Source organism: Mycteria americana, chromosome 3, assembly GCF_035582795.1.
Source record: "Mycteria americana isolate JAX WOST 10 ecotype Jacksonville Zoo and Gardens chromosome 3, USCA_MyAme_1.0, whole genome shotgun sequence".
Taxonomy (NCBI): Eukaryota; Metazoa; Chordata; class Aves; order Ciconiiformes; family Ciconiidae; genus Mycteria; species Mycteria americana.
Genome location: NC_134367.1, coordinates 77,763,219 through 77,784,271, shown reverse-complemented (window position 1 = coordinate 77,784,271; position 21,053 = coordinate 77,763,219). Strand labels below are relative to the sequence as shown.

The window sequence follows — 21,053 nt, the reverse complement described above, 5'->3', positions numbered from 1 at the left end:
GGAAGCAGATGGGAATTTGGAAAGAATTGCTTAGGCTTAAGTGGGACAGAACTGAGAGCTTTTCAAACTATCGTTATATTCTGATCTCAGGTAACACTGGGAACTCTGAACAATGATTTACCAATTTTGTTGGCTGAAGAACAACTCAAGAGATAAGCATGTGACAAGCTGAAGCTAAGACTACATTCTATATTTGTTTTATTAAATACCTGTTTCTGATATCCTAACCTTAAGATCTTACCAATGCAAGTTTTTTACTGTTTTATTTATGTCTGTCTAATATTGTGAGGTGAATCATGATTCAGACAAATCAGAAGCATGTAGTATGAATAAAATTTCTGAGGAACCTATATTCCAGAACATTTTTAAACTCAGTGGGAATTGAGTCTTTTCTGCAAGTGTGCTAGGGACCAGTGTAGGAAGAACATAAGGATGGATGTTTTAGATAATAGCGAATGTCCGTCTAGTCCAGAAGTGTGTCTCTCAAAAGGAGATGACTAGGCAATGTGAACATAGGACAAGCATTTATGGTACTTCACCTAATACTTTCTCAACTTCCACCATGTTGTGGTTTAGGAATGCCATGAGCCAGAGGTGATCCATGTGTTTCAGTAAACAAACAATAAATTCTTTTTTATGACATTTTTGAGCCTCCACTGAACCCATGTAAACTTTTGGTATCCAAAGAATTTGGGGTTAGGAATTCCAGAGCTTCACATCACACACACTGCATGAAGAATCACTTTCTTTGGTTTGTTCTGAACCGGTCACCAGGTAACTTGACCTTAAGGTAAGTTGGCCTTAATGTCTTATTAATACGTTTGGGTTTTTTTTTTAATGTTCTCTTGACTATAAGCTTGTTTAGTGTGAGAGTAGTATTGACAGATGCTGAATTTGGGAAAGAGTTCCTTTAAGCAGGCAGATACTGATCTTGTGAGGTGGCAATGACTAAAACACAGCTCCTTCCAGCTACCTTAATTCTGGACAAACTTCCACAGTGTCAGACTTAATAGACTGCAATTCACACAACTCCTGGAGGATGTACCACAGTTCCTCCTTTCTCAAGCTATACATAAAAGAAGGAAGAACAGTGTACATTCTTTCCGCAAGTGTACCTCATCTTTCACCTGTATGAACAAGCAGTGGAGAAAATAGCCTGGATCAGTCTCTACACCTTCCTTATAACTGGAAGCAAAGACCTGCATCTCAGTTGCCTATTAAGGATATGGGAGATAGAAAGGAGAAGGAAGGGAGCATACATTTTCTGTCAACCACCAATGAAGGAGGAAAGAAATATAAGCTTTTTGAGGCAGGGGGAGACAGAGGAAGAATCTTTCCCTATCACCTGCATGCGAGTACTGAATAAGTTGAACAGTTTCATATGGTAGGCCTTGCAAATAGTATCCATTCATTGCTGGTAATACTGAACTTTCAAAACCTTTATTCCTAAAAAAGTAATGCTTTAATAAAATGTATTAATTTTGAACTATTACTTTTTATTTCTTTTTGGTTTTTAGTTCTTAAAAGCCATATATCAAGATTTAGTGTAGTTTGATATAGGCACAAATTCACATAGCACAGATGTCATGCAAATATGTTGAAAATATGTTTTATTTTGCTCACAATACAATCAAAACTTAGGATATATTTAGAATGTGTTTAATGCCTTGTTAAGCTATGTACCTGGTTACACATGAGCTTTCCCTTTTATTCATCTGAAATCACTGCAGAAAAGCCTAGTCAAGAGAATTTATGGGCTACTTCAGGCTGAAATTTGGAAAAAAGCATGTATTGTATATTCATTAATCAATGAAGGTCCTTCTTTTAGCAGTCTTGTTTTGTGCCAGCTACTGAAATCGGATCTGTTAAGGGGGAATCTTCTAATTTATAAGGAGCCCTACTGAAATCACTTAAGTTCAACCTATGGATTTTATTCACAACCTTTCATCCCACAACTTCTAGAAAGCCACAGTTGTCATCTGAACCACATTGTATTTATGAAATTCTATATGTTACTGCAAGTTTCTCACTAAGTAAAACAGAGTCACAGACATATATGTATTTAAAGGGATCTAAAATCTAAATCTCATTTGAGTCTCCAAGTCAGTCTTTGGACAGGCATTTTTCAATCATCTGAGGTGAATCTTATACTCACTGAATAGTGAGTATAAGATAATACATTCTGTAGTAATGCAAACAGAAAGTATAATAGGAAGCAGTCCTGTAGGTAACTATTAAAATGCCATGAATTTCATTAAAAACCTCTTTTGCAACATTGTGAGGAATTAACTTCTTTTGATCTATACGGCTGCATGTCAATAACAGAAACTTTAAAGTCAGTAACTTGGTAGATAGTTGAACAGACAAGTAGATAGATTTACTACAGAAAAATATTTTAAAGATTAGTTTGACAAAAGCAATATACATCATGTGGATTTCAGCTGGTGACGGTGGTGTAAATGCATTCACAGTATACAGTACTCACAGTATCAGTTATTAAAGACTGAAACTGGCAATAGAGGTTTGCACTACAAAGAAAACAACATACTCAACTGTAGATACAAATTAGTTCTAAATTTCTCTATAATAAAACCTGCTAAGTGAGAAGTAATAACTTCAAACTTCACTGTTTTGCTAGACATTACGTAACTTGACATTTTTCTACAACAAGGAGTTCTCTTGACCCTCAAATTAATTAGTTTGATTGCTACTTTTATTTTTATTCTTTCCTAAGCCTGCTGGTAGCAGTGAATTGCTTGTGAAGAGCACAAAATGGAATAAAAAGGCTGGACTGAACTAATGTGTTGGAGGGAGGAAAAAACCTTTGCAATTTATTAATGTATTCAAAAGACTGTTACAAAACTTTACAATTTAATTATTGGAAGATTATAGAACTGCTTCAGTGCTTCTGTACTGCGTTAAATAAACTGTACGTGCAAGGAGTAATAAATGAAATTGTTAATTTCAGTGCATCCTTAGGGAATAGTAAGAGGGGGTTTACATTATTTAGAGCTCCAAATGGATTTGAGTTTATATACAGTAATAAATCTTAACTACGTTGTTAATTAACCCTGCCTCAAGCCCCTTTTTACCTTAGGAGTTGAAAGACACAGTGTCTGTTAGGATAACTCACCATTCATATTCTTAAAGATGTTTAGGACTGGGAGGATTTGCCGATAATAGGGCACCAAGGCCTCCCCCACCATGTCAGCTGACACCACCAGGTGCTGGAGGACTTTCAGCGTGATGCAGATGACCTGTCGGTTACGAAGGCTCAGTGCATCTGTGATGCAGAAAGAACAACAGGCAGAAAGCAGAATTAATTTCTGAAATGTAGAGGGAGGGGGAGGAGTCCTCTAATGGACAAATTTAATTAAACTGTACTCTGCTGGGGATTTTAAGTGGGCCTTTATTAGCCCAGCTTTGAAAGATCCCAAAGATGGATTGCAGTCCTGATGTTATAAAACACTGCCTTGTCTGATTGTTATTTGTTCCCACAATTTGTGCTGACTCTTCAGTAACCCAAAGAATGCAGCTCATTATTCCCTCATGCTGCCTGTGTAATACTGGTGTGGTCCAAACAAATAAAAAATAAATGTTCAGTAAGTACCATTTGGGGCCAATGGAACTGTACAACTGCAAGACAACCTGCAAAGGTTGACAACAGATACATTCTAGTGCAACAATTAGTGTTTGTATGTGTGTACTCATTTATTTCATGATCATTTTATTCATTCAGCTAACAATTCCTACTATTCTGAGAATCAGTACAATGAAACAAATGTTTATAGGAAAAAAAAACCACAGAAAAACCTTGTAGGCTTTTTTTAAAAGACAAACATTCTGGGAAAAAAAAAGATTTTGTCTTGCCTACTTAGATTTTTCTCTTAGCTTTCACTGTCATGCTTCTAAATACCTTTTGTTTCTCTTCTCTTTTAATTTTCCTAAAAGCAAGTACTTTGCATTCTCTTTTGTAATTAAAAATGAGTCATGCTTGAAATATATATTTATTTTTTTTCCTTGCAAAATCCCTCTAGTTATAAAACCTCCTCTGAAATTATGCAGCTGGAAGCACTTGTCAAATTTGGTATGTTATTATATATTGGTCTAATTCTCCAGTGTTCTGCCCACTTACATAGACATTTACATCATGCACTGGGAAAGCAAAAACTGTAGAAGATAAGCTCATATTCAATGCTATATGTTTTATAACCACAGAAGTATATAAATAAGTGATTCAACATAACATAAGTATAAGCACTTGGAAAAAATTATAGTAAGGAACACACCAAAATTTGAAGAGAAGTTACTGACAACTTCTTCAAGAACTGCCTCTTCACACTGAAGTAATAGGATTCAGTATTTCTGGCACTAAGTTTTGTCAGTGCACAGGAATGCCATTTCATAGGGAATGAAGTAGTATTCTCACACAGGAGCACTGTCCGTTTTTCCATCTCTTTAAGCAAATGCACTGTGCCCCACCCGCTTCTGCTTCTTATCGCATGCCTGCTGAGTGTTAAAACTCAGAGCTAGAGCTCCAAAGCACGGGCAAGGCAGATTGGTTGTGTGAATGTGTAGAGACAACTCCTGAAAATCAACTAGTAAGTAACCTCCTTTCATGCCTCTTTGCGTGCTTATGAACAGCATACTAAAACTACTGCTAAACAACAGAGATAGAGTGCCCAAGGTATAAAGGTACTGTAGTGCATCATAGGGTTATTCCAAGTTAAAGAAGTGTTGTTAAATGGAAATACAGACTGAATTCCATACTTCTTATTTGCCAGTCCCTACTGTAGTCATCAGGCTACACCTAATTTCATAATGTCTCTGAGCATATTAATGTGTGGGCAGGAAGTCCAGATGCTTGCTCACACTAAGTTCCAGCAAAGAGGTTAGCTATTCCAAATTATGCTTTCATGGGTAGATGTTCTAAGGCTGCTTTAGCCAAAAGAGACCCCCAGATACAATTTTAAAGATTAAGTCCAAATCCTAGGCAGGAAAATATTCTCTTACAGAGGAACAGGGATTATTCATTTTCTTAAAGCAGTGATTGGAAGAGGAAGCTCTGGGGTTCCAACATATACGTTTATTCATGACTAAATTGACATACACAGAAATAGTAGCTAACCGAACTAATAAGGAAATTAACATTAACATTAACATTTGTAATTTTCAGTACAATAATTATTGGTTATTCATACAAACATGAATGAATATTTGTATTTGTTTGTATGAATGAATTCATACAAACATGAATAAAATGAATAAACTTAATTATTCATGCAAACACTAATAATTAACTTAAGGGACATAAAAAAAAATCAATGACAGAAATCACAGTTTCTTAATCCTTAACCAACAAATTGTATCCACTTCCAGGAATAGTTCTTCCTGACTGTAGAAGCTGTCCTAGAGGATGAGAGACCTTATTTTTAGGCATGCAGAAGGTGTCATGTAAGTGGAAATGGCTGTCCAGCCACCCCTAGGAAAAACTTTTTTCTGCAGATGGTGGATCCCAAAGGTTTTCACAGCTTCCTGTTTTCAGACGTCTGTCTTGTGCAAAGACAACCCTGGTTTGAGTGGAAGCCAAGACTGTCCTGGGAAAGATTAATTCCTTAATAAATTCAAGAGTATGAATTACGCCTCATGATAAGGCATTCCAATGAATGCAGCAAACTGAACACATACTGAATCCAGAAGAATGTTTTCAAAGAACAGCTCATCACAGAACTTGTCATGCAAGGTTCCTTACATCTGAGTTGTGCTGTAGGGGTGCTTGCTGGAACTTTAAACAGTAATACTGGCACTTGTTTAATCTGCATGCTAGAAAATCAGCTGGATACTTGTCCAAAACCAGGGGCATCCCATCCTCCATTTGACACGCAAAACAAAAGACAATTTGGATCAAGATTTCTGTGCTGAAGTGATGGATATGGTAGAATCAAAGAGACTCAGAATTTGAGCCTGAAGCCCTTCAAATTGCAGAAAACTGCAGTGTGTGTTAGGAGAACACTTGTAAATACCAAAAGTGAGATCACATGGACTGCAGAACGTTGTTATTATTATTAAATATTTGGACTGTGGCATGCATAGCAGTCAACCAGCTCCTGGCTTGATTATATTAGGCACTGTATAAACATTTAATTAGAGACAGTCCCTGCCCCAAGGATACATCAATTTCAAACATATGCTTATCTTTTAAAAATCTGGTAATTATTTTCTGTGTACTACCATCACTGCAGACCATTCTTCCACATGAATCAAAGGAAGAAAATTTTAGTGCAGTATATGAAATAAATACGTTGCAACATTTTGAAAAATGTCAGTGATATCTGGAGGTTAACAGGAATGGAAGAACGTACTAGTACCCTTACACAGGAACAAAGCAGACCATTTAAAACTCTTAGTACAGTACAGCTATATATCCCTAAAGAAGGAAACATGCATAATATCCAAAGTATTCCAATTTGAAAGCATGCTAGGCTGTTGCCTCTTGACCTAAAAGTTTGCTGTAGGATGTGGATCTTCACAATAACAGCAAACTGAATGACTAGTTCGCTTCTCAGTTAAAGATACATTTCCACTCCCTAAAGGGTTTTTAGAGGACTTCCCTCTGTCAGTGGTATATATTTCCCTTTTGGTCATCTAGTCTGCATGCTATGCAATTCTCTTAAGCAGCAACTTTGAAAAAAACCCCAACCCAATAAATTGACTCTGTTGCTTGGTAGTTCTGATGTTTTCTCCTTTAATGGATATAAACTTGACAATTTTGCTTGTGATGAGGATACACACTTTTCCAGGAGACCCTCCAGCTTAAATAATTGCTCAATGCAAGTGTATAATGAAGTATTTACTTCAAACATACTTTATTTGGTATTGCTACAGTTCTTCCAAACAAGCATTTTGTGAAGTTCATCATAACTTTCTTAAATAAAAGAGAATTTTAAAATGCTAGTAGGTAAAAGCTCAGTATCTGAGTCAGCTCTGTGTTTCTACCATTCAAAGCCACAGTAATAGATAATTATGAAATTTGAAAGCATATTTGAAACACTGAACATTTTTGGGATGGAGGTTTTTCACAGTGCTGTTTATTAAAGCTTGTCAGCAATGGGCTGATGCACAATACCAATTCATTGACAGCTTCAGTGAATTTTTTTTCATTAAATTTTATTGGCAATTGATGTAAATTTAAAATTTTCTTTTGTTAATTTCCTTTAAGAGGAGAGACTTTTCTTAAGATATATGCCACTTGTTTGCTTATGCATTTAGATAGAAGCAGCTTACATATGAAGCTATAGAAATTATTAGTTTAAAACATTCAAGTCTTTTCCTTGAGTGACACCTCTAACATCTCAAAGAAAAAGACCTAGAAGCTATGTAAGTTGATATTTTTTATTTTTATATTTTATTTTTATGTGGCAGTTTGGAAAATCCTATCTCAGTCTCTGATGTTGCCTATAATAGAAGCCGCAGTTCTCATCTTTGGGATTGATACATTTTATAAGCCAGGAAACATGACAGCATTTCTCCCAGTATACACTGGATCTTTTCCATGACACAATGTATTCTCACAGAAGAGATCGAATCAGAACGTCCTTCCCCAGGTAGCACATTGATAGCCTAAACCTTACAGAATCAAATCAGATTCCCCAAACTTCCACCTATTCTCTAAATATTAAAGTTTAGATTTTGGTAGTTATATTTAAAGTTATGTTGATAACTTAATTCTCTTTAATTTGCACTGGCCTTTAATTATATGCAACCCCTTTTTCAAATACACCTGTGAATCTGTGTTTAGAAATGCACTGACAGTTTCCATTTTCTATTTAGGTCTCACAACCAAAGATTAAAACCAATTTAGTTTGCATTCATACCTCTCCCCAATTGGTAAATGAGGCACCTGTTTTAGAAAATTCTTTGCCTGAAGCAGAACAAGATACTTAGAGCAGGTCTCCTGCAGGGCAACAAGCACTCAGGATAAAGGTGCTTCGATTGTTGTGATCTACTTAATCTTGTTGATCAAGGGCTTCTCTTCTTAAATTCACAGTCAGGTTTAAAGAACTGCCAACATGAAGTGTTCTCAAAATGCAATTGATTTAAGTGATACATACTTCTCTTACAGAGAATTTTGTCCAAAACTTTCAAAATGCATAGTACTTAACTACCTGAACTGATATAATAGAAGTATTATGCTAATTTTACAGGACAGTAATGAAGGCCGTTACAAAACACAGTGTTTCAATCCAGAGTGAATAAAAACCAGAATAACAACCTTGTCTTCTGTACTTTTTTAAAGTCAGGTAAGATCTTGATCCAATTTACGATATAGATGTACAGATATTTCTTCCAGTACAACTGAAGGAGTGATGTGTTGCAGCGAGGTGATGGGAAGGAGGAGAAGGGAGCAAGGCGTGAAAACCTTAGGACAATTTTGTCAACAAAGACTTTTTCCTGTAAAGCCAAAGCCTAAGGCGCAGAAAAGCTAAGATCCATCACTGAATCATTAATACTTGCAAGAAACATGATCTAGCAGAATACTGAAAGAAAGCCAGTGGCTTTTATTCCAGCTTTAGTTGTGCTTGTAATTGCAGTGTTTTACTAGATCAGCACCTATAAAACTTGAATTCTATTAACATTTGCAGGCCCTGTTTAATTAACTAGTAAAAAGAATACACTGAGAAGAGTCGCCAAAACCTTCTCAGTGGTTATGCCAGTTTACAGAGTTTCCATCCATTCCTAGATGTACATTCCTTCCCCTGTGCTGCCTCAAGCTGCTAAACTACACTGAGTATTATGCTAATTTATGGGTATGCTAATACCCACCCTCTCAATGAAACCAGCTTTGTTATCAATGAAATGTGATACCATTTTTTAAAAAGATTTCAGGGAAGATCTGGTGAAGCAAAGACCGCTAATATTGGCATCTGTACTGCAGATATTAATAGTGTTCTAAATATATTGTAGGTCCTTGAAGAAGAATGTGGACAAGAAAAGCCTGATAATATGGTTTTCTTAAACTTCTGAAAGGTATTTGATAAGGTCCCTCACTTGAAGGCTTTTGAAATACTTAACTGCCATAGTTTCCATATGAATAAATAATTGTTCAGAGATAGGAAATGAGAGCAACAATAAACAGCCACAGAGGAGGAGTATCACTAGTAGAGCCTTGCAGGAATCTGTGCTGAAGTTCATGTTTTTCAGTAGATTCATAGGTGATTTGGAAGAGGTGTTTACTAATGAGTAACGAAGTTTTCTGATGATACCAAGTTATTCCAGATGCCAAAGATAACGGCTGACTCTGGATAACTGCAGAAGGACTTTACAGTACAGAATGACTGGGTGATAAAATGGCAGATGAAATTCAGTACTAATAAATGTTAAATATTAACAAATTAATAAATTCAGGAGAGAATAGCTCTAACTCCAACCTCAAAAGTGAGAGATGTTGATTGCAGATTTCACTTTCCAAACATGAATGATATTTATCTTTATTGAATGAGAAACAGAGTTTCTCCTTATAGACAGGAGTAAAGAGGAGTAATAAAGAATCTAGTTTCTATACCATTTGAAACTACCTGAAATGACCAGTTTTGAATGGAAGAATCGAACATAAACCTTCTAGTTGCAAACACTTGTACTGGTTGATGGAGCCCTACAGGGGAAAAATGCTTTGGTATTTAAGAATCAAGACTTTTTTTTTTTTTTAAATCAGACACCTTTGCTTTCTGTAAAAGCATTTTAAGTCTATAAAAACAAGTTTGTTTAGAGTTAATTTTCAGTCTGTGATCTTAAGAACCAGAACTGGTTCTCAAGAGCAACAGTCAGTCAGGAGGAAGATAACAATTCCATTAAATGTTTAATTACTTACTGTAGATGACAGAAATCAACTTACATAATTTACAGAAAGAAAAAGACTACAGCCCAGAAAACCATATTTATTCCATAAAAATATTTCAGCATTCTGTGAAATAAGGAAGTATTTAATGACTATTACATGCTCTTAAATACAGTGAAGATACATGAGGAGAAATATAAATATAAAAGTGCTTAGAACAACTGCTAGCAAACAGGTTCAACTTTACTTATCTAAATGCAACAGTGACACTGATTTGACATTAAATGGGAGTTAACTACACTGTTGTCCAAGACAACAATCCACATTTTACATGCAAATAGAATGTGGAGAATAAGAAAACAGAAATCAGTTTAATTTAGAAATTTATTAAACATTAAAAAGGACTCTGTAGGTGACACTGAGGGAGGGAGGACTGCTCTGTGCATTTCTCTGTATCTGACTCACAAAAAATCTGTTTCCCTTAATGAAACATTTTCAACAAAGTTTAAGGTATCCTTGACCTACTATGTCACAGAAGGGATATTTAACAGTATGGTAAAAGCCTCAAAAAGGAAAACTTCAGTGTTCCTTAGGATGGAGATTATTCTTTTTGGACTCAATCAGAAGTGCTGGTCTGCTGACTACAACTGGGAAGAAACAATACGTCCACCTAAGTCACAATTTAAGTGCAAAGACATGAGCTTTATTGGCTTCTAGGCCTAAGTTCAGATTGACTATGTGTCCATTTTAGGATTGACAGCACAGAACAGAAAAGATTCTGGCAAGTAGGTGATCCAAGATGCTTAAGTGTTTAATTTCACATTATTTTCTTCATTAACAAAGCTATATTAAGCTGGTGCTTCTGATCATCTCTACTCACTCCAACTTCTGTGCTATTGCGTACTATTTCTTCATTTGTGACAGTGCAGCTACAAACTAGACCATTGAAATGATCTGAGTTTAAATGTAACGCCACTCTGAAAATATTTTGGTTTTATTTAGGTTTGGTGTTTGTTTTTTTTTTTTAAATACATCTAGATGCGAGATTCACTGAGTTGCTCCACAAACGATTGCATTAGCAAAAGTCAGTTGCAATGAACTGGAGCGTGGGAGCTGGAACGATTGGTCACTTTGTGTGTGAAGGGGTTGCAAACTCCTACAACTACGCGGCCAGCAAAGAAAATACAAATGGTAGCATGCTCGCTGCCTTTGAAAGGAGAGGAGGTGCTTCCACACACTGTATTGGATGTCCCTGATGTTACTCATAGAAATACCAGGCAAAGGTGTAGCAACTTCCTGCCCCCTCAGTGTTTATGTCTGCCTGTGTGTCTCATGTTGAATCTGGGGAACTCTGGGGTCAGGAATCTCAGAGTTGCAGAAGCCTAATGAAAGCAAGCGAAAGGACTCACGGCTTTTCTGATCTGGCATTTGTTATGGCAAATGTAATACTAAAAGCAATAAATTGCCCAAAAAATTAGTATCAAAAGGAATTTTACATTCCCATAATGACCACACAGAATTTAGAACAAGAGTTTTCTATTGACAAGCACATGGTACAATAGGCATCTCTCACCCTCACACCCCTTTTCCTGGCTATTCTTGGCTGGCTATAGGTAATGGTAAGCCACAAGTGAGTTTTAAGATACATCAGTGCATTATTGAAAGACATAGTGGGGCCAGACAGATCCCTCTGTTCCCTAAAATACGGGAACTCTCATGTGACCTACAAACAGCTTTGCTTGCCACCCCAGGGGTGTGTGTCTGGGTTCTGTTCTGCTCTCTGCCACCAATGCAGTTTGTGATATGGGGCAAAATTAGCCTCCTTCTACCTCTTTATCTGTCTGCAATATGAAAATAACAATACGGATCTATCTGGCAAAGAAGATATTTCGCTGTGTCTTGTGCATCACAACTTTCATAATACCTCTACGAAGTACTTTGCTATTGGCCATATATCTCAATTTATGAATCTTTGCTCTAGTTTAAATAACTCAGACAATGGGTTTGCCTACACCTTCTGTGAAAGGGAGTAAAAAGTCTTAACACCTTAAAGTAGTCACATTTTCTGATTTTGCATTTTCGTAGTTTTAGTTGTATTCCTTACAAGTTTGACATATACAGGTAATTTGTTTTTCCTGGTTTTTATGCCATGCAATGACTGTATTTATAAACTATTTTACCATGTTTTGCCACTGCAAGGTACAATATATTTTGAATTTTTATTTTGAGAAATCAAAATATATTTTGAACATTTTTCTCTTTGAGAAATCAATGCCTCCATTCTGAGATTTTTTTTCTTCTTCTGAATTTCAAAACAAAAGAGTGCCTTTCAATGTGACAAACAAAAATAAGCAATTATTTTTCAACTAAATAGCATTCTTCCATATTATTTTAATCATATTTTAGGTATCTTAGGAAAGAAACTGGTCCTGTTAATTTCAATTCTCTGCCTTTTGTTAGTCATTGCCTGTTTGCATAACCAGAAGAAAATTTGTTGAAAGGATTTGGGCTTACAGTAACCCACAGATTCATTAAATAATATCATTTTCATCTTTAAGGGTATAGTGTTCAAAAAGTGTGAACTTTAAGCAAGGATGGATGGAGGATAGATTTCTCCTTAGGTCATTAAAATATAATGCAGAATTCTAATATTTAATTTAAAATGTTTTTAGAGAGCAGCTCTTTACTAATATTTTCCTTTGATGAACATGCAGTAGAGAAAACTTCTTTTAAAAGCATTCTATCTGTAGTTATTTTTCTGCCTTTCTTTTACCCCTTTCCCCTCCATCGTATATATTACCTTGCTTAACAATCAATTGATTCACTCTTTCACAGTAGAAATATGGTAGTGGTTTAGAAGAAGACTGGTTAATCAAATATAACTCACCCAGTGGGACACTTTAGAGACAGTAATATGTGTAAAACATAGCTGGGTTTATTGTGGATGCAGCTGAGTCACAGAAATGTATAGCTCTGACTACACTGCTACACTATGCAGTCATAGCAAATTTAAAAACTCTTAAAAGTAGACACTTTCAGATTCCTTGAGATGGCGGTGCCTTTTTTAATATTACTATGGCTTTAATTAGGAAGAAGCCTTTATCATTGATAATACTTAGACTCTTCATGCATTAAAGCTGATACAGAAGCTTTTTTAAAATAAAAAAATAAGCACTGTACAATAAAATAACGCAGAACCAACAACTAAATTTAGCTAGCAGACTCTTGAATGTGTTCAGCATCATAAATTATGACTTGATTTAAAACCCATATAAATATCCTTACCTAGCAGTCTCTTTCTAATGCTAAAAGCTGTGTAACAGCTAAAGCTTCCAGGTAATTATTTCTAAGCTAGATTCGGGTCTCAGCAAGACTTTTAAATCCTCACTGAGTAGCTGCTGTCATAAACTTGCAGTCTTTTCTGAAGAAATGATTTCAGCTTTCAAAAAAAAATGATACTACTATAAATATATTTGGGTGGTGTTGGAAATACAGATTTAAAGAAATCACATGATTTGTCTCTATGTGTTTCCCTTTTAGAAGGAAGAAACTGTAACGTCGTTTTCATAACCTTTCACAAGTGTCACTTACAGAGTAACAATTCTGAACATTATACATGCTTTTTGACATTTTCAAAATCTACAGTAAGATACAGATAATGACATCTATAATTAGTCTTTTTAAATGGAGAAGAAATTGAATGAAAAACACACAATTCTGACCTTTCCAACACTATTATTTCAGTACTGTCAGGCTCCAAACTACATTCCCTTTCCCCTTTTCCAAAACTGTATTTGACTCTATTCATTCTGTATCACAAATACAATGACTCCGTTTTGTTCTGTAGTAGCATGGATGGTGAATCATCTCAGGAAAACAGGACAGAGGACAGCAACGATACCATTACTGATCAATGATAAAACAGAAGCCAAGTTTAACAAATATGAGCATCTATTAGTATAGGTGTAGCATGCAGACTTAAGAATCATAATACCTAACTAAAGAAGGATGATGGTTCAGAATAATATCTCCTCAAGGTACTGATCTAAAGAAACAGGAAAGGACAAGACAATATATCTGAAAGACTAGGGGTTTCATGAAAAGAAGTTTTAGTTTTAGTGGTATTACACTTGGAGTTTTAGTGGTATTACATTTGTATTAAAATAATTTATTACCTTTCACACAATTTTTCTACAAAAAACTATGTCTGAATATATAAAAACTTCAAAATTAATATTTTTTTTACTGCTATAATTTTACATACAGCATTAATTAGTCAGACAGAACTCCCAATTTAGATAGATATATGCATATGCAAAGTAATGAGAATGATGATAGAAAAGATATCTAGTGAATAAATATAAGACAACTGTAGAATAAACAAAAGGACAAAAAGAAACGTAATTCCATAGGTTTCATCTGTTGATTTCTCCTGTCATTTTAGATGAACTGGCTTATACAGTAATGGATTTACATAATAAATATAAAAAAATCAGGTAAGAAAATGTCACTTCACATTTCCAAAGACCAAAAACCACATTGTATTAAGAAAAACACTAACCAGACAGTCTATTCTTCTGGATTACTGCACATACCAGGTGACTGAAGGCATAAGCCTTCTGGCCTTCTACCTTACAATTTACTCACGTTTGCAATAATCTCCATGAAATGTACAGCCTGTCATGTTCTATTGCTTAAGTAGCAACTTGCCAAAAATCTACACTATATAAATTCAATGTTAGGGATTTTTTTTTCCACATGTTCACCTACTTTTTATTGGGATAATGAGCTGAGGAATGACAGGAAGAATCTTGTTTCCACCATGTTCCAGCATGTCATGGATTCCTTGACGAGCAAAAAACTCATATGGAAATGTCATTTCACAAAGCCCATCAAAAAACAAAGGCAGATAGTAATGATAGTCCAGCTTTTCAATCTCTACCTGAAAATACAAAATAAACAAACAAATAAATGCACTTTTTCAATACTAATACAATGTGATCAGGCCAACAGATAATTCATGCCATCTACACAGGTATGTTTAGTAAATAATTCATTTTGTATCACTGCCGAATATCATTAAGTCTCAAATACGGTTTATGGCCAGATATTGAAATCCAGAAATATTAGACCTAAAGAAAAGAATTAAAATGAATATGCTCCCATATATTTTCACTTTTTGATAAGTCAGTACCAGATTCTGATATTTTTGCTTATACACCTTACTTCGTAAGTTACCCATAGGAATCAAACCAGCCATTTTAACAACAGCATTCTGTTTATTTCAGAAAAATCTGATCTTTACATCTTCACTTGGACGCTCAAAAGAACAAATAAGAGCAAGAATCCTATAACCAACAAATATCCAGCATGGCACAAATATGAATATTTGTACAGAATTCCCAACTTTCTAGAATATTGACCTAATTTTATTTCCTATTAATTCCAGGAGCAGAATTCTAAAAAAATTCCATGGGTCTCTACTGTGAAAAAAGGTAGAGAAATGAGGTACCTATTTCTAACAGGAATCTTCCTCCAATCCTAAAATATAAAGTGTGCTAACCTTCCCAAGTTACAGACTTTGTGAGGAATTTTGCACTCTATCCTAGTTTTCTTCCCTTTTCCTTCTTCTACCCATCAGCAATCTGATGTTACATAAACTCAGGAGAGGCAGAGAGAACCAAAACTTGTTTGCTTTCAGCCTGTCAAAGCTCTGAATACAGCTAAGAAGTGACTCAACAGCAAAGCACTTTGTCTGAACGGAATATGATCCTCAAAATCACTTGGAAATCAATCCATCTCTTTAGGCATCCACTTCTATCTTTAAAACACTGCTTAGCTGCTATCCTATTTTTCCAGTGAGATTATGTTTTGGAATTGGGTAGATGCTTCTTCCTTCACATCTAACAAACTTTGTCACATAGACCAAGCTGAAGCTCCAAATATCCTAAAAAAAAGTCAGGTTAAGCAAACAAATACCCAGCCCTTGATTTGGGACCAGTAATCACATTTTCACTTGAATTATGGAAGAAAAGTCTAAAATAAAGCAGCCAAGAACTGAACCTGGGTTTTACACTTCTCGGGTAAATCCCATAGTCAGCAAGTACCAGACATACATTCTCTGTTTGCGACCATGATTCATTTTCCTCCCTGCTAGACTCTGAGCAGGTCTGAATCCTGGTCTTGCGTATCTTAGCTACTGGCCTGACTGTTTCAGTCTTTCATGTTGAAACTGATCCATCCATGAGAAATGAAAATGAAGTGGAACAGATACTTGAAAGTAAGTCCTTTACATTTGCTGTGAGCATCTCACTATAGGCCAATTACAGGCCACTGTAGTGGCCTGTATTACAATTATAGGCCACTATAGTGCCAATTACATACTTACATAGACTCATGCACAGATTGTTAATCTCTTACAGGAAACTAAGAAGAAAAATTGTGTAATACCTATTCACCTATGTGAATGAAATCAAGTCCCTGTAATGAACCATGCAGAAGAAGGAATAAATGAAACCCACATTTCCTGTTTTCACATCACCATATATGATGGCTTCTCTGTAATTTTTGCTCATTGGCTTTTTGTTTCACAAGGAAAAATGCCTTTAGCAGATACCTGTAGGGTCATTATCCCACGGTCAATTCGTGAGAAAGTTCAAAAATACCTATACTAAGCAACCATGTATGAAGATCTTTACAAAACAAGAATCAGAAGACATTTAAATTCCTAAATTGATGGGGTTTGTATTTCTTGAGGACATTCAGCATGCTACAGACAATACTTATGAGATGGTAAAAGAAGTCTGCCCCCAACATCACTGAGAACAGAAGACAGCAATATAGCAACTGCAAACTCCTGGTGACAAGTCTAAGTCAGAGGCCAAATTGTTCATTACAGCAAGAAACCTGCATCAGGTAAGAAATGGCCAGGTGATCAAAAAATCATTGACAAAAAAGCAGGACCAAGAAGAAGCTATTTTTTCCTGTTCTCTGTCAACAGGACAATAAGACGTCCTTCAGTATTTTTCTTTGTGGTTTATAACATTATTGGATTGCATTTTTTGTTATTGAAAGTTCTAGTTTCAGAAAATAGATAACAAAACCTGCAACAGCTACTGGTGTCTGGGGAAAACTTTGGCTGTGAAAAAGAGATACAGTTAGTAATGTGTGGTCTTTTTTTTAAATGGGGGGGGGGATCACAAAGAAAAACACGTTTATCAGATTACATCTTTTTTTTTTTAGAATCCACTCCCTACATGGGGCTTTGACAACTCTTTCAAAACTACAAACTATTTCCATGGAAAAATATCCTTGATGGATACACATCCATGTTAGACTACTGAATCAGGATTTGCAACTATCTTGCTCAAAATAATAGAATCTCTCATTTCTTTTCTCCTACTCTTCACTAATATGTCCTCTAACCGTATCTACCAGTTATCTTTCTTCTCAAAGATGTGATAGTTCTGATACTCTGAGCAATTTTTCTCAGCTGTTCTTTGCCCTTGAAATATGCTTTTTCTGTTTCAGATATAAAGAAAGCTTATGTGTTCAAAAGCTTGTCAATGTTTTCCAGTGAGAATAACTGGTCAATAAAAGATATTACCTTTATCTACCAACTCTGTCTTACAGTTATACATTACATATACATAGGAATGATATATTAACTTTAAGGTAAATATGATTTCTGGGTTTAAAAACAAATCTGATTTTTACACATGACACAAAAGCTTTATTATGAAAGAAATTCTCTACCAAATATAGGTATGACTAGCTGTAGATCATAAAGTATTTGTATGTACTCCCCACTTCTCAATTAGTTCCAAAGCTATAAGTGGTTGGCAACTGGCATGGCTCTGAAAAGGACTTTGATTTCTAACTCACTTCTTGAAGTGTCAGCTGTCCAAGCATACAGCCAATTTTTACTTAATATTTTGTGCTCAATAATAACTCCCACAATATGGAAGCCAGAAATATTTTGCCTTACATTCTATGGTGTGAAACCCTTTCCTTCTGTGTTTACTATTTAGCTTTTAAAAGTGGCTATTATACAGCTGTTCAGAGAAAAATGTGATTTTTCTGTTTACGCCCACAAAATTCTTTTGTTTTTCACATCCACCCACAAAAAATGCTGATTAAATCTCAAAATCTTGGCAAAACTTGTCCACATCTGACAATAATGCTGCAGCTATGGATTTTAAGAAGAAATCTCACAATAATTATTATGAACGTCTGTACTAGTGGTTTGTAAGCTGTGAGAAGCCAGCCTCTGAATTTTCAGTAAATAGGCCAACTAATAAAAATTGATATATTACTATAAAATATGATCACACAACAAAAACAACTGTATTACAATTAGTAAAATCTCCTGTTTCATGAAACTTCCATGCTACTTATGTATACTACAAGCTCCCTAGGTGATAAAGAAACAATATACAGTTTATAATTGTTATTTTATCAATATGTATAACCAATGCACAAGATGAGAGGAAACTAATGGCAGTATCACAGTTAATTTGTTCAGCAGAAAATCTGTTCCTATGAAGCAGCTCATAGTGAGAGGCAAGTCTGCTGAGATAATGAAGACCCAGATAAAGAGTCTAGGTTGTAAATAGTAAAAATAAGTTTCATGGCTAATCTGCCTGTTAGATGAAGAAAGCAAGCTGTTTGAGAACTTAAGCTATAGAAGTTTGACAATAAGGATGTTATTGGCCTTTCTTAAATAGACATATTTAAAGTAATCTGGTAATCTATAAGGCAAACCTGAGTTTTAGAAGGTAGTGTTTAAGGTACATAAACAACTTAATTTTCCATCTCATTTCACGCAACTGATTACATAATACTGTATGTCTTTGATATGATTATCCTAGAAACATTATACCTAACTGTTTATGTACTCATTTAATGTTTTTATCTAAGGCATTAAAATGAGGTATAGGAAAAGAAACTCTGGAATTGTTGGTTTGATAAGGTCAAACAGGAGTTTTTGTAAGGATTGTAAAGATTTTGTAAGGATTCTTTGGTAAAATAACAGTTCCTTTTAAGATTTGTTTTCCTTTCTATACCAGCTATTTCATCTCTATTTTCTAGGTTAATGGAAAGAGAAAAGCAGAAACATTCTAGAATAGTCTCAGTTTTGAACTTCCTTTCTGATTTTTCTTCCAAGATTTCTTTCAAGGTTTCTTTTTTCCTTCCAATATCCTCTACCCACAGCCAAGATAAAGCCTGTGCATTTCACAGTTTTTGGTTTCTTGCTTTTAGTATATTTGTCTCTTGATTCATAATGGGATGTTAGTTTTAATCTTCACTATGGAGCAAGTAATGCTCACTTGTATTTTCTAGCCTTGACTAGATGGAGTTTTTAATATGGTAACTTTGCTTATGGTACTTATGGTTCAAAACTCAATTCTGCTGTTGCATTTAGTCCCTACAAGTTTTCCAGCAAGAAATTATTCCATTTTTATTCTCCTGTATTTCACCTTTCAATACATACTGCGTAGGCTCATACTACAGAGATTCTCTGTTGAAAGAGTTTTAGTCTAAATTATTACTCACATCCTATCAAAAAAAATGAGGGAAGTGGTACCTGTATTTTGCACTCTGCAATGAAATGATAAAATACTTACCTTAAAACAAGTGGAAGATTATCAAATTTGAAAAGAAACAGATAATGGCAAGAGAGAAATTAGATAAACACCCCAACAGAAATCTTTTAACTCAGTCAAACTGAATTTAGAGTCTTTTTAACACATTCTGTAGATATTTAACTTCCCAATAGAAGTTAAATAACAGAAGAAAATATTTGCCTTCCATGGATAAATTAAAAGAAGCAATAATAAAAAATGTTTTTGGAGTGTTACTCTACTGGTTATCTGGATTCAGCTCTGAAATATCACTTCATGTAAAGAAAACCCCAAAATACAGAAATGTTACATAGATAATAATTTTGAATTTACTGCATTCCCTATTACCTCTATGTTAGTTAAAAGAGTAATGCTGTCATCAATAAAAATAGTTGAGAAAAGCTAGGGAGAGATATTGTTCTATTATATTTGATATAGCAAAATATCATCCAATTTTCCATAGTATTCTCTATATCCTGATGTCCTATTACTCTTTCAACTGAAGTTGGAACACAGTAACATTTAAGTCTGAAAACACTGAAGAGGAGTATGATATGAAGTTCCCAACTATGATCCTTAAAGTAAATGTAGTTCTAAACTCTTTTTCTCATTTTAGGGGCATATAATCGATAATTATTTTCTAGCTATTACTTCTATCTACACAATGAGCTTCCTTCTATATATAGCTCCAAAATGAAGCAATACAACTCTTTATCCCTGCAGACTAATTGCCTCGTTTGCCTCTCTCCCTCATTTTTCCACTGCTTTCTCTTAGCTGACACTGCTGCTTAATCTATGTGGATTCTTTTCAAATTATGGGGAAACACTCATAATAAAATGCATCCACTTACTTTTGGGTCATGCTTGATATGTATGAATGAGAAGCATGACTGAAACAGAAATGGTTTGATCCAAATTATTTGGCAATATGGCAAAACCAGTCTATTCATGATCTACTCCAGGCAACTATGGCTATAACTGGATATGATCAAGACCTCTGTAATGTCATTGAAAATCAAATACTCAAATTTATGTCATTACAGCAGACATATTCCACAGAGATTTATTTGGAGACCAGTTGCTACTAGAAATGGTGATGGTCCTGCATATGATAACCAAAACATTTTCTTTTCAGTTGCCACACCTGAAGGTGACAATCTAATCTTACTAGGGTTACTGAGGTGAGGAAAATTAATAGTCAAGAAGAAGGTCATATTATTTGCTAAATAACCAGAGAATCAATGATTGGGTGAGAAATGGGGGCAAAAAGGAAGATATAAACTTGTGTAAACTCCTCCTCAGCTAGAGAGAGGGTAAAAAACCAATCTGAAATCTCTTCCTATAAATGCAACCTAAGAATTAATTTTTATTTAAGAAATGGATCCTCAGCTACATGTGTGAATCTCTAACAGTCTGTGAGCTATGCCATCCAGAAGATAACCTAGGACATTTCTGGGGGGAGGGGATTCTATCCTTGCATTTTCATAAATATTTTTAATTGTACTGCCTGGATTTAGATTTTATTAATATACACTTTGCTGATAATACAGATCAGGCAGGTCTTGCCAATATAGAGGAGGGTCAGCGTATCATAC

The 21,053-nt window shown here is 35.0% G+C and overlaps 1 protein-coding gene across 1 annotated transcript in view; it reads right to left on the bottom strand.

Moving 5' to 3' along the window:
* Nucleotides 1-21,053, bottom strand: part of PACRG (parkin coregulated) — a 265,638-nt gene that overhangs the window by 105,635 nt on the left and 138,950 nt on the right. The window contains exons 3-4 of the mRNA XM_075497373.1: nt 14,606-14,777; nt 3,134-3,283 (exon numbers count right to left, since the gene is read on the bottom strand). Coding sequence (XP_075353488.1) covers nt 3,134-3,283; nt 14,606-14,777 — 322 coding nt within the window. The remainder of the gene's footprint in view (nt 1-3,133; nt 3,284-14,605; nt 14,778-21,053) is intronic.